Source organism: Caenorhabditis remanei, chromosome IV (assembly GCF_010183535.1).
Source record: "Caenorhabditis remanei strain PX506 chromosome IV, whole genome shotgun sequence".
Lineage (NCBI taxonomy): Eukaryota > Metazoa > Nematoda > Chromadorea > Rhabditida > Rhabditidae > Caenorhabditis > Caenorhabditis remanei.
Window position 1 is genome coordinate 11,965,469 of NC_071331.1, and position 13,272 is coordinate 11,978,740.

The 13,272-nt window shown below is 36.4% G+C and overlaps 4 protein-coding genes across 4 annotated transcripts; 1 reads left to right on the forward strand and 3 right to left on the reverse strand.

The window, feature by feature from the left end:
• Positions 1-854: 854 nt before the first annotated feature.
• GCK72_013432 (uncharacterized protein) lies at positions 855-1,573 on the reverse strand (the record flags this gene model as incomplete). Its single annotated transcript, XM_003093604.2, has 3 exons — positions 855-1,109; positions 1,331-1,430; positions 1,482-1,573. The coding sequence occupies 3 exons, from the start codon at positions 1,571-1,573 to the stop codon at positions 855-857; spliced, it is 447 nt and encodes a 148-aa protein (XP_003093652.2).
• Positions 1,574-3,979: 2,406 nt separating this feature from the next.
• On the reverse strand, positions 3,980-5,487 carry GCK72_013433 (uncharacterized protein; the record flags this gene model as incomplete). Its single annotated transcript, XM_053729849.1, has 2 exons — positions 3,980-4,320; positions 5,370-5,487. 2 exons carry the CDS (start codon positions 5,485-5,487, stop codon positions 3,980-3,982), a joined length of 459 nt encoding a protein of 152 aa, XP_053584621.1.
• Positions 5,488-6,247: 760 nt separating this feature from the next.
• On the forward strand, positions 6,248-7,873 carry GCK72_013434 (uncharacterized protein; the record flags this gene model as incomplete). Its single annotated transcript, XM_053729850.1, has 6 exons — positions 6,248-6,556; positions 6,621-6,706; positions 6,814-7,168; positions 7,250-7,388; positions 7,554-7,672; positions 7,730-7,873. 6 exons carry the CDS (start codon positions 6,248-6,250, stop codon positions 7,871-7,873), a joined length of 1,152 nt encoding a protein of 383 aa, XP_053584622.1.
• A 76-nt stretch (positions 7,874-7,949) lies between these two features.
• Positions 7,950-12,153, reverse strand: GCK72_013435 (uncharacterized protein; the record flags this gene model as incomplete). The annotated part of the gene is made up of 13 exons (XM_053729851.1): positions 7,950-7,994; positions 8,133-8,289; positions 8,335-8,440; positions 8,741-8,853; positions 8,990-9,237; positions 9,528-10,064; positions 10,177-10,334; positions 10,387-10,455; positions 10,498-10,719; positions 10,941-11,222; positions 11,441-11,582; positions 11,688-11,824; positions 12,108-12,153. The coding sequence occupies 13 exons, from the start codon at positions 12,151-12,153 to the stop codon at positions 7,950-7,952; spliced, it is 2,262 nt and encodes a 753-aa protein (XP_053584623.1).
• Positions 12,154-13,272: the final 1,119 nt, after the last annotated feature.

A 13,272-nucleotide genomic window follows, 5' to 3' on the forward strand; every position in this document is an offset into this window, starting at 1 on the left:
AGATACCTATATTGAAATAATTTGAAACAATTATGATTTAACTGGTTGGTTGAGACTCAACTTGAGAGCTTATCACGTTTTGGTCAACAGTAAATGAAGGATTCAACAGTTGAACTTGAAATATCCGATCCGTCTGTGAAACACTTCTGAAACATCATTCATTATCTTTTCATGTGAAAATTATTGTCTTTTTTAAAAAGAAAGTTTTCGATTTCAGAATCATCTCACTGATTCAATCACAGACATCCGCAGTACCTGAAACACTAAAAGTTGTAGTACTCGGCAGTATGTATTTCTAAAAGACAAGATGGCGTATCTTGTCTCATGAACAATATAGAGTTTGCTCATCAGGAATTCATGAGGATTGTCCAGTCGCTTCAACAGACAGATATGATTATAAAATGCTTCTGAAACGTTATTTGTTTTATTTTCTGATAAGAATCTCATGGGACTCCGAAAACTCACTTCAAAGCATGGTTTCTGTTCGATACAGTTTCAAAAACATAATTATCTCTATGCTTCAAAACACTCTTAGTAAACTCCAAAGTGCTCCCCAGAAAAAATTGTTTGAAGTGTAAACCAGCTGAAACAATTTTATCTCATCGAGAACATTTTACATTCCCTCTGAAGCCCCTAATGATGTGAGTTATCTGAAATTCTTGATCTCCCAACTTTCTGTTGGCTCTATTTTCTTCCATTAGAAAAACCAGCTTTGATATATACATTTGTTTATTTACAATATAGAGAAGAGTGTATTTTTACAATCGAGTTTCCGGAAATCATCGAAAAAAAGTCAGAAGGGAATAAGTATTTAGTGGTCAGTGTTTTTTCAAAAAGAATTCAGCTTCAATTGCTTAATGCATTTTATTTGCATGGATATGAAGGATTCCATTCGAATCCAAGTTGCTCTTGATTGTCTTACTATCAACATTCTTCGGAAGTTTGTAGCAACGAGTAATATTGCGGGAAACGTCTCCAAAGTTGTCAGTCTTCACCATATGTTCCATATGAATCTCGAGAAGGTCTCCGATGTTTTTCACTTCGATCTCCTTCGGAAGGAAGTGGTGGGCTTCGAGTCCAACTTCGAAGTGGTCGTCGTCGTCGAGGACCTGGAAATATCGAAATTGGGAAGAAACTAGAAGGATTTATATTAGAAGCTTGGAACAAATAAATGTTTTTGAGATGAGAACGCATTAGCGACTACAATTACACAAAAATCGAAGGCAGACTAACTTTTCGAAAAAGTTATTCGAAACCGAAAATTATTTTTCCAAAATTTATAGCTACAAAGTTATTTCCTATCAAAAAAAACTGAGTCCCATTTTCTTACATTAACAACTCCATCTCCTTTTTGAAGTGGCCAATCCCACTTGATTCCTTCGTCGCATTGAACTGGAACGCTCATCATCTTGAAGTAGTTTTTAAGCTTTCTGAAAGTATTCAGTTTTAATAAAATTCTTAAAAAGAAGAAGAGAAGATACCGTTCCCTAGAACACTCACTTCTTTTATACTGTTGTCTGTTTTCCAGTGCGCGATTTGTCTCATGACAGTCTTGCTCAGACTCCGCCCACATTTTTCAGCAGACTTGTTTTTCATATTCTTTTCTTTCTGCAGACTCCGCCCCCTTTCAACCTCTTGTCTGGTATTTCAGAAAGTTCTGATGTGGATGGAAAGGTAAACATAAGAGATATCTCTCTTGAGAACAACAGAGATTTCCAGTGAAATCTTGGATAAGAGGGAGAGACATGTGATGTTTTCAATGGGTATACTTATTTAAGAGTTCTAAAATTACACACAAAATTCTTTTCGATTCTTTTTGTTGTTTTGAAATATTGCACGGACCACCTGGATGGTCAGGGAACCCGCCAATCACATGGGACCAGATGGAGAGAAAAAGAAAAGGAGAACAGATGGGAAACTTGTGATGATATGGGAAAACAAAAATAGATTCTAGTTTTCTCATGGAGTAAAGAGAAAGAAGAGAAGATGACACGTGTGGAAAATGTTGGAAAAACAATTGAGAACATTCTAGGTACAGATTGAAAAAGAGTTCAATGCACTGGTATTATTGGGTTCAAACTTGTTAGAGAGAGGATTGAAATAGTTTCAGAATCCACGTAGATCAAGAAATCAGACGGAAAAATAAATGTGGATTTCAGAATAATTAATCCCAACAAACACGAAACATGTTTTAGAAGGAGAAGGAATTGTAAGACTTTGAATCTTGGTTATTTCATTGTCATGAATCATAAAATGTGTGGCAGAGTGGTCCTGAAATATCGGAAAATTTATATACTTACTGTTTCCAAATATTCAGAAGTCTGTATTCGAGATTTCAAACGTTTATTTGCCTCGAAAGATTGCAGTTCCTGCACAAAATACACTTTGAATTCTGTTAAATTTTCCTACCGATAATGAAGTTTCATAAAATTTCCGTTTCGAACAGAATCCTCTGTCCTCCGTTAGTTGAAAATGAACAATCAAGATTTACTGTTTTCAGAATTCTATTTCTAAATTTGAGAGATGACTCATCAATGTATGTGTAGCAATTTTTGCCAATTATTGTTATCGGATTCCATCTCTCACCTGTATTATATTTTTTCGGATATTTCAAATCAGAATCATAAAAGTGGACTCTATTCCAAACTTTCCTAGCTTCCAAGTATCCAGAACTTACTTTTTTCCATGATGAAAACTTTTAAAACTAGAAAATCTGCAGGAAAAATTCTCCCATGGAAATCCCAAACTGTCCTAATGCTTCTTGATTGTTAGAAATGTGACTCGCCTTTTTTCTGTTTCAGAAACTAGATTTGTTTCCATATGGTTGAGGTATCAACAATACCAATCGACCTCATTTTTAATGAAAAATAATTCGAAAACACTTCTCCTATAACCAAAGGTTTATTTTAAAATGAAAAATATGTATTTCTGTTTCAATCTGTCAGTTTCAAGTAGTAAATTTGAATATATCTCATTGGATTGTTGTTGTATTCTGGCAAAAAAAACCATCGAAAGCTATCCTCTTGAAAACATCAGAAACCAGTGAAAAACAAAAACAAAGAAAACATATAATAACTGCGATCATTTATTACAATAAAACAGATCTCTGTTCAAAAAAAACTTCATCTCCACGTGTCGGTCCAACCTGCGAAAAGAAGAAAGCTGAAATGCATCAGAAATCAGATAAACATGTTGACTCGCGGATTCTGAAGACTTTTTTCTGGAACACTCTTTGGGTTGCATTTGAATTATGGAAGAAGTTCAATTTGAAAGGGAATCAAATCGAGGGATAAATAAAAATGAACTAGAGTATACAATGGTCCAATGCCTCAGAAAATGAAAAGATTCTTTTGATTTTTTAACAGTGAGGTGAGATGAAATGAAAAGAATGTAAACCACAGAAGGGCTACTGGTTATGGTTTTTTTGAACGGACTTTCAAATCGATAATGAAACAGTTTTTGAATTATTCTGAAACTTGGAATTCGCAAATTTGGAGTTCCATAATTTTGGTTTAACACTCACAGTAAAACAAAAAGTGGGAAGCATCCCTCTCAACTGGTTTAAAATAAGAAAGAAGCATTTAATTATTCTGTCAATGAAACCAAAAATAATGGTTTATCAACCAAAATTTCCTCATCACGACGATCTGTTTCACAATTCGAATTGATTCAGATGTTGTAATCTCTCCATACATCAACTTTACTAACTGACAAGGTGAATATATTTCATTAAGGAAACAGAAAAAATATCTGAAGTATCAGTAAAGCATGAAACAGAGAAGAGAACATTATAAATTAAAGTCAGTTAAATGAGAACAGGCACATGGTAAGAGGACATACATGGGTACATTAATTCTTTTGAAAAATAATTTACACAAAAATTACAGAAAAAGAAAAGTCAAAAGATATGTAGGCCAATGAAAGGAACAACTACATTATGTGAGCAATATCATATTTCAGATTCTAAAATTCCAGGTCTTCACGTGAAATGATGCAACCTATTGTATGGATTTTCCGTGAACGGTGCTCCATCTGCAAATCTCGCGGGTCTCTGAGGCAAGACTGGTCCCTGTACTTGACGATTACACGTGTTGAATGCAGATGACGTGGCAGAGCATTCGGAACTTCCTTCCGAATAAACACTTGACGATGAATCCATTACCGAACGAGCCACACACTTTTTGTAAAAGAAGAGAGCAAGACCGATTTGAAGAAGAATCAGTAGAACGACGATGACGACGACAAGTTCAATTCGATCTTTTTGAACGCAGTATTGTTGTTGATGAGATGAAGAAGAAGAGGAAGAAGACGTCGAGAATTCTGAAAAAGAAGAAGTGATGAGTGATGAGAACAAGTTGGGTGAAATATATGTATGTTTGCACAGCTTCTTTTTTCCCACGGGGACATTCATAACCCCTCTTCTTCTCTCCGTATTTTGACTTGTCAACACTTCATTCTCAAGGAAAAAAAAGAATCCAGAAAGAAAAGACAATAAATTTTCAATTTTTCGGATGCATTTCTCATTTGTTTCTCATCAATTTCTGTTAGCTTTCGATCTTATTGTTCGGGAATGTGAAATTAGAAAATGATTTAGTGGATTTCGCGTAAGAAAAGGGTGAAGTTGGTTTTTTTAATGAAATTGGATTTTTCGCCAATTTTTTCATTAAACTTACTTGAGCACTCATTATTCATGCTTGGCAACAAGGCTTCAAAAAAGAGATTAAGAATCTAGAGCGGGAAAATCTCCGGATTTTCTATATTCGAGGCTAAGAATAATTTCTCGAAACTCATAAATTAAGTGTGATTTCTAGAACTTCCCACAACAAATGTTAGTAGTTACTTTTAAATTTGAAAAGCTCCAGACCACAACCAGTTCCTCTCAAAAATTCAAGAAATTGAGACTCTTGAATTCCGTCTTGGGTTCAGGAAATTTAATAGTAAAATATCTGGAATCAAAATTGAAAAATTTAAGTCGGTTTCATCAGTTTCTTATCATTCCTAACCTTCCTTCTTGACCGCTGTTGCTACAGTTTAAAATAATTTCTACTAGTAAAAAGTAAAAATTGAAGGTTGTCTTTTCGGAATACTCTCTTTTCGCGACAGTTCCAAACTTTTGAAATCCGTTTCAATAATCCCTCATACATGGATATACAGAAATGATTCTTTGATACTTCATCCTCATTCCCAACCTATTCAAATGAAACGGTCATCTCATCCGTCCTTTTCTTGTCCAACTCGTCTCACATTACACCTTGAAACGTCAACTACATCTACCCAAAACACAGCCATTAAACACAAAACATTCGGCCGTAAAACCGTGGGTCGTAATTAAGTTGAAGAGAGAAAAAGAAAAGAAGAGAAATAGATACCTGGTCGAGGTTTGACCGTTTCCTTCTCCTCATCTGTTATCGTAAGTGTTCCTGTCACCATTCGTCTCTTCTTCGTTTCTTTTTTGTTCTGCAAAAAGTATTCGAAGAAATGTAGCATTTGAAGGGGGAGGGAGGGAGAAGATGTTTCAAATTGAAAAAGAGATGGACATATGTTGATGTTTTAGACTTGTCAAAAACTGATGTCTTAAGTATAAAGTGCATACACTTCGGATTTCATTTTTGTTTTTGAACTTTCGAAGATGTGAACTATAGCTGAACGACTTTATTGAAACCAGTTCAAATAAATACTATTTCAGTATCACTATTTGATCTCATACTTTTTTGTTCGATATTCACTTACACCCTTCATTTTTCCTGATTAAAACTAACCCCTGATTTGAGCCATTTTTCCACATTCGAACTTCTCTTTTTTCTTCCGAAACTGTCCACATTTCGTATTTCCAAATCGTCACAGATTACCTGAAAATAATAACAGATTACTGCCTTTAGTCACCAGGTGGAGAAAGAAGTATTGAACATTGACTTTCGATGTTCGATACCTTTTCATAATGAAACACTGAAATGAGGATTTTTGTAGTTAAGCTCTGTCTCAAGATTAATTGTTTGTTCGTGTTCTACCGAAACTTTAAAAAATTTCTATGTATATTGAAAATTACCGGATTTTGAACTAGAATTTTTCCCAGTTTCACATATACTCTAATAATTCAGTTTCGAAAACATTACTTCAATTAAGAACACGTGATAAGAAATTTCTAAAACTTTCTAAATTGTTCCCCTTCCAGTTCCTTAATTTATGGTTATCTCAAAACTGCGTATTCGAAATCTCTGTTTCGGTCAAGTATTCCACCTGTTTTCAGATGAACATCCGAGGTAAAACATTACATGTGAAATACGCGTGGATCGACGGTAAAATCGAAGAAAACGTGTCAATTTCTGTCGATGAATCTGGTAAAATCGTCGGAATCAACAAGAAAGTTTTCGATGAAAACGTGCATTTGAGCAATCATTTACTGGTACCCGGATTCGTGAATACTCATTCTCATGCATTTCATCGCCATTTGAGAGGAAAATCAGAAATTGGGAAGTCGGCAGCTGATACTTTTTGGAAATGGAGAGATAACATGTATGGATTGGTGGCAGAGGTTACGAAGGAGAAGATCTATCAGGTAAAATACCTGATGCATTTCTCTATCAAGAGAAGCTAAAACGGTCTAAAACGCATAACTTCAGTACTGTCTCTCTACTTTCAAAGAAATGATAAATGCTGGAATCACGTCTGTTGGAGAGTTTCATTATGTTCATCATTCTGAGCAAAAGTAAGCTTTTTCAATGTTTCAAAAACTATAGATATTTATGTTTTGACTTCAAATTATATTTCGTTTTTCTGATTCTTGAGCAGAAAAAATACATAATTATATTTCAGATTCGATTTGGACCAATCTGTCATCCAAGCAGCAATAGACGCTGGAATTCGTATAGTCCTTCTTCAAACTCTCTACGAAAGAGCCGGTTTTGATAGTCCTGCTGTTCATCCAGTTCAAGAGAGATTCATTGCTTCTTATGAAGATTTTCTAGAGAATTTAGAGAAGTTGAGGAAGGAACAATCACATCCGAGAGTTCAAATTGGAGTGGCTGCTCATTCAGCGAGAGCTGTTCCATTTGATAATATCAAGAGACTGTTCGAGTATGCAAGTGAAGAGAGAATACCATTTCATATTCATTTGGAGGAACAGCCAAAAGAGATTCTCGATTGTCAGAAATGGATTGGTCAGAAGCAGGTTAGAATACAATTAATCGAAAAAATCCTCTCAAGTGAATAATATTCCGGTACTTCATTCTAATCAATCATCTATTTTCAGGGCCCCAGTGACATTCTACTTTCCGAAATGCACTTGAATGAATACTTCACAGCAGTTCATGCCACATTCACACCAGCTGCTAACATGGTTCACTTCTCAAAACTTGGAGCAAATGTCTCAATTTGTCCGTGTACTGAAGGTATAAAGTTTTTACACGGTCTAGTTGAATGCCCAATAAAACCAAAGAGTTTCAGAAAATTTATTTGTTATTTGAAACAGTTTTTTTTGTTAGATTACCTATTTATTAAAGCCACTACCACTTGTGCATTATGCGAAACAGATGCGAAACAGAAAGAATTTTCAGGATATCTCGGAGATGGGATCCCTCGAATCAATGAGAACCTAAAGATCAGTTTCGGAACAGATTGCAACAATCGAATTTGCTTTTTGGAAGAAATGCGATGGGCTTGTTTCTCTCAACAGGTGTGTAATAAATTCTAGATCTGACCCAATGAAATCTTTTTCCATTCCCATTTTCAGATGCTGAATAACTCTCGAAGTGTTTGCGGTCTCTCTCCAGAAAAGCTTCTTCAATCTGCAACAATTGACGGAGCACGAGCTTTATCTTTGAGCTCAACTGCAGGAAGTCTCGAGGTAAAAAGAGAAAACAATCACTTCGATTAACCTCAATGTTTACTGTTTTTGCAGATTGGCAAGTACTTTGACGCTGTCTCTTTTTCTCTCGACTCTCCACTATTTGCTAATTCTCTCGCTGATACTCTAATTGACTCTCTTGTGCTTTCGGCTGGAAATCGAGAGATTTCGCATGTTTTCGTGTCCGGAGTGGATAGAAAAACATAGGGAAAAGAAGAGTAAAGGGTTGTAATAAAGGTGGATTTGAGTACTTGTTGTTTTCCACTCTTAACTTCACAAAAGAACTAACCGGAGGACATGTTTCCACACAGACATCAATTGAGCATTTGATACGAACTCTACGGGATCCATCGAATCGGAATACTTTCATTTTTGTAGAATACACGTCATCTTTCTTGAGAACTGGATCATGGAGCAGTCGGTTACGAACTTTCTCTTCTGGGCACCTGGAGAAAAGTATATTGCCTAGAATGTTTTCAGATTCCTCTCACCCTTGATAGATGATTTTCAGAGGTTCCGGGTGTGGGGGCTGTCCTCCAACACGTTCAGCGATGCACTCGTTGATGAAGAATCCAAGGTTTTCAGAGTGATCGATTACTGTAAACAGATATCGTGGGGGAGTGAAAATAACCAAAAGAGGATAATAAAAATTGAGAATCTTTATGCAAATATGTCACTATGTGACATGAAAGAAAAGCTCGCAAGAAATTCTAGATTGATAACAATTGTTGGAATGTGCAGAAACAAATAACTAGCAAATACATTAACCATACCATAAAAAGAACATCTGAAACAGTGCATTGTGGTTAAATTAGTTTACCAATTGAGCGCTCTTGTACGTTTCAGATTTTTGGGGATTTTTAGATTTATAGCACTGGGCTGAAACTGTAACCTCACCTGTCCATCTCAACGAAACTTCTGCTCCAAGTGGTACTGTCGTGACTGCCTGTCCATTTCGAACAATCTCCATCAGAATCTTCTCACTTTTCAGGTCTCCCTCAACTTTTGGTCTGAAAAATAGCACTGTTTCATATTGTTGTCTTAAAACTTCCAAGTTGCATTTGTCAATAGGAAGCTAGTGCGCGGTCATAAACATCCTCTCAGATTCATCAGCTCTGCTTTTAAAGGCTAATTTGAAATACTCACTTCAACGCCGCCAACTGATTCTTATCCGCAATCTTCGAAAAGTCACAAGTGACTTGAAATGTTTTATCTTTTGTTGTCACCAGAGATGGAGTCTTCATATCATTTCTCTCCACAACTACATTGTAATCCCATTTATGTGGTTCTGATTCAATTCCTCCACACTTTGAGTCATCTTCAGTCGGGAATGGAATATGAAGTTCAGCGAATGTGGTGTTGGAGAATGGCTGACGGCAACTTGAGAAGTGGTCCTGTAAGAAATGTGTTATGAGAAACTAATGGTAACTGGGAAGAATTTACATTGAGGCTGTCATTTATCATGACAATGAATAGTGTTATAAATATAAGGTAAACTTAAAACAGATAATATTTTCAAACCCATAGCTCTCACAGAGCTACAGTGTTGAATAAAAATTCTAGATTTGTCGGTACATAGAATTCAAAATATTAATCACCAAAAATCTAAAGTCAGTTGTTCATTCATGAGTTTCAAGAAACAGCAACCAGTCACTTTTTCTTTTGTAAAACCCAAATCTCCCACCTTTATATAGATCGTTCCAGAAGTCGCTGCAGCAAACTTGATCGATACCGAAATCCCGGACATTCTACACTCCGTCGACAACCTCGCTTTCACTCTTCCTTCTGATTCTTCAGATGACGTCAACGGAGATTCTTCTCTTGCATCGTCAACTTCTTTCGAGAATTCATCTGCATCATCTATCACAGTCCCCTCCACCTCCACTTTTGTTTCTCTCCTTTCACCCATATTTTTTGAAGTTGTGACTCCATGAATCGCCTCGACTGCTTGATTATCTTTCAGTAGATTATCATCTTCAAACTCCACACTATTTCCGGTCGTGGCCACTTCGAAGTTCGCGGCTCCCTGAGCAACGCTTCTCTCGGAAGTTGTCTCCTCATCAACACTGTTTTGAATCAGCTGTGGAGGTGTTTCTGGTGTAGTTATCATCACTTTCGGGTCTGTTGGGTCACAGATTTTGTCGAAATAATCAGTGAAATTGGCGACGACAAACTCGTTTGGACGAGAGAATTGAGAAATGTCAGATAGTTGGCATTCATCCTGAAATGTTTATGTCTATATTATGGAGAAATGGAAGTAATCTCTGGCAAAACATTATTCTATTTCAGAACTCGCTGAAACACTTGATGATGCTAATTTGCATATTACTCACATCCATATAAAAATACGTGGCACTCGAACATCTTGCTCCATCTTTCATACACTGACTGAGACATTCATGCTGTGAAAGTGCTGGAAGTGTTTTGTATGCACTCGTCATCATTCGATTTGCAACAAGCTCAAAACTTGCTTCTATACATTGAAGGTTTGCTGGAAAAGGCTTTTTTAAAAACTATTTCCAGAATCTCAAGAATTTTCTCACTTGGCAAGCAATACTTCTCAAAGTACTCTCCACTGTTCAACGGAGCCAAATTGAATCTCTTGTCGCCTTCTGAAATCTCTCTTTATAACTGCTCAATCAATTAAAACTCACTATGTCCCACATAACTGCTCTCCGCCGTCAAATGACACTCTTGTTTTGAATTACTGTAGGCGAAAGCCTTACAGGGGAATCGTTCTTCTCCAATTTTATTATTTTGGCAGAGTTGGTTGCATTCTTGAGCGTCCGAACTTTCAACAATGACGTCTTTTGACTCATCGATAAGATATTCTTCAGTTCGGATCCAGTGAAGTGTCTCTTCAGCACGACATGATACTGGAATACAGATGCATTGAAGAATATCTCAAGCGAGTGCAGCTTTACACCCTTCTGTCAAAACTGTGAAAACGTTTTATTCTATGCGGGATTTACCCGATTATGTAGTTTCTAACTTACCGTAGCTTTGAATTTCACCCAAGACATATGAAGCCTATCAAACTACCTTTTTCTATAATCAGAGACAAGAACTTCTTGAAACAGCAAAAAATGAAACAAACCATCTGCACAATTATTCTCGAAATAATCGACCAAAGTGTCCAGAATATTCGTTTTGAATAACTTTGGATAGATGAATTTGCTGTCTCGATTCATAATACATTCTCCTGTTTCGTAGTAGTAGATCACAGATTTACACAGGAAATTGTAGGATTTCTGGGATAGAGCACATTTCGAGAGACAATCAGATAGGCCATCGACAGTGAGAACTTTCATTGCATGACCAATTAGAACGGATTGAGGATATCTTTCGAATGAATACGGGGCATTGCACACGGCTTCATCTGGAAATTTTGGGTGTTTTGGATAGAATTTCTTCCTAATGGGCAATTTTTAATGCTAACTGAAAAAGGTAGAAATTATATAATTAGTTAATGAAACAGCTTTAAATTATTTCTGTTTCGCTGTACTATATTACGGTGAGAATTAACTCATAACTTGTTCTGTGGTTGCCTTCTATAACTCAAAAATTCATTTTACTATCCAGTGTTCTCTGACTCACCAAGTAGACAAATTTGCTGAAAAAACGAGATAGTTTGTGACGCTTTTGCTAGAACAGATGCTCCAAATGGTTGACCATCGTCTGAATGATGTGAGCATTGGAGAAGTGATGCATCGTACTCGAAGGAGAGACATTCTTCAGTCTGAAATTGTACTCGATAAGAGATTAGATAAAATGGGCGATATAATTATTTTCCAAATGCCAAAAATTAAAAAAGAAAAGCAGGTTTTATTTCCAAATATCTCACCGCCAAAGAATTGGAACAAGCAGTGGCGCACTCATTCAAAGTGACATCTTTCATGACTTTTGTGGAGAATTCCATGAGACGAGTTCCCTCCGAACGGAGATATGTCGTCGCATTTGGAGCTGAACATCGGGATGAAGCTGGAATTCCACATAATAGGGATTACTGTGGTTTTTCAACAAAATTTATTTCAATTCTCTGTTTCTATTCACAAGTTTGAAGAAAAGTCTCTATAAACTTCTGAAAGGTTATTTTATCTTCAATTGACGATAATGTGAAACAGAAATGTTTTATTGTGATTTTTGCGGAGCCTATTTATTTATTCAAATGTTCCGCCAATTGGACCCAAAACATATCTCAGTAGTTTCAATATGTTAGTTTACGAAACAAGCTACAGTACCCCCAGGTTCTTTCCTCGCTTACCTTGTAGAATTGGAACCAAAAAACCAAGTAAAGTAATAACAAGCATCAATGTTCAGAATAGTGTGAAAAACTGTCTCTCGAGTGTCGATTGAAAATTATGAAAAGAAATGTAAAAATGAAGCTAGCGTTAGCCGTTTTCTCGGAAGAAAAGGTTGAATAGAAAGTGTCCAGTTCGTTTCTTCTCCGGAATGAATCGGTGACCTGGATATTATTGTATTGTATGTAGTCGTCGCCGTCTAGAAGTCAGAAGAAGAAGAAGAGAAGTAGCCAGGGCAGCTTCTTCTTTTCACTCGATAATTGCTCCGACGCGCCTGTCCGGCTAATGAACCCTCCGTGCGAAAGAAATAGGTAAAAAGAGAGACAGAAAAAGATACACCGGTGCCAAATGACGAACAGTATCGAAACATGTTTCGGTAATTATTCGACGGTCAGGTAAAAGGGATTCGAGAAGATGAGGAAAACGATGTAGCATTCATTCTAGGGGAAAAATAACAACTTCATAAGCACGGGGCGTCAGGAAGTTCCAGAAGGCGAACTGAAAGTGTATACACTTGTACCTGGGCGGAAAATCATGTTCTGAAATAGTATAAGGTATAAAGATATTTTTTATTCAGAAGCAAACAAATCCTGGAAATTTCTGGAAATGATAAAGATGTAGGTAAAAAATTAGATTAGATACGATTTCCCAGATCTGAATTTTTAATTTGTATACTTCCAGATTCAACTTAGAGAAATATAACTTTCTTGCTGTCTTTTTCACAATTTCGCAATTTTTATCGCTTATTCCACGTCATCAAAGTGGACCAAGCCACTCAAACATCTGTACGAATTGCAACAAGCGGCAGACGGCTGGGAAAATGTATTTATTTTTCATATCTTCATTTATTGTCAACATACTGAATTGAATTATTTAATTAAAAAATATTTCTTAATTCTTTTTTTCTAAATACAAATTTACAAAATTTTATTCTTGAAAATCGCCACCAAGTTGTGATTTTATCCACTAAATTTGCCACGAAGCATCCACCGTTCGGCGTAAACACAACGCAAACACCAGAGACGCCGACGAAAAAGATAAAGGCGCGCCGACTTTCGCCGCCGGGTCTCACCACGAAGGGAACCTTTCTGAGTTGGCGACGGCTTTTTCTCTGCGTGTCAAGGATGC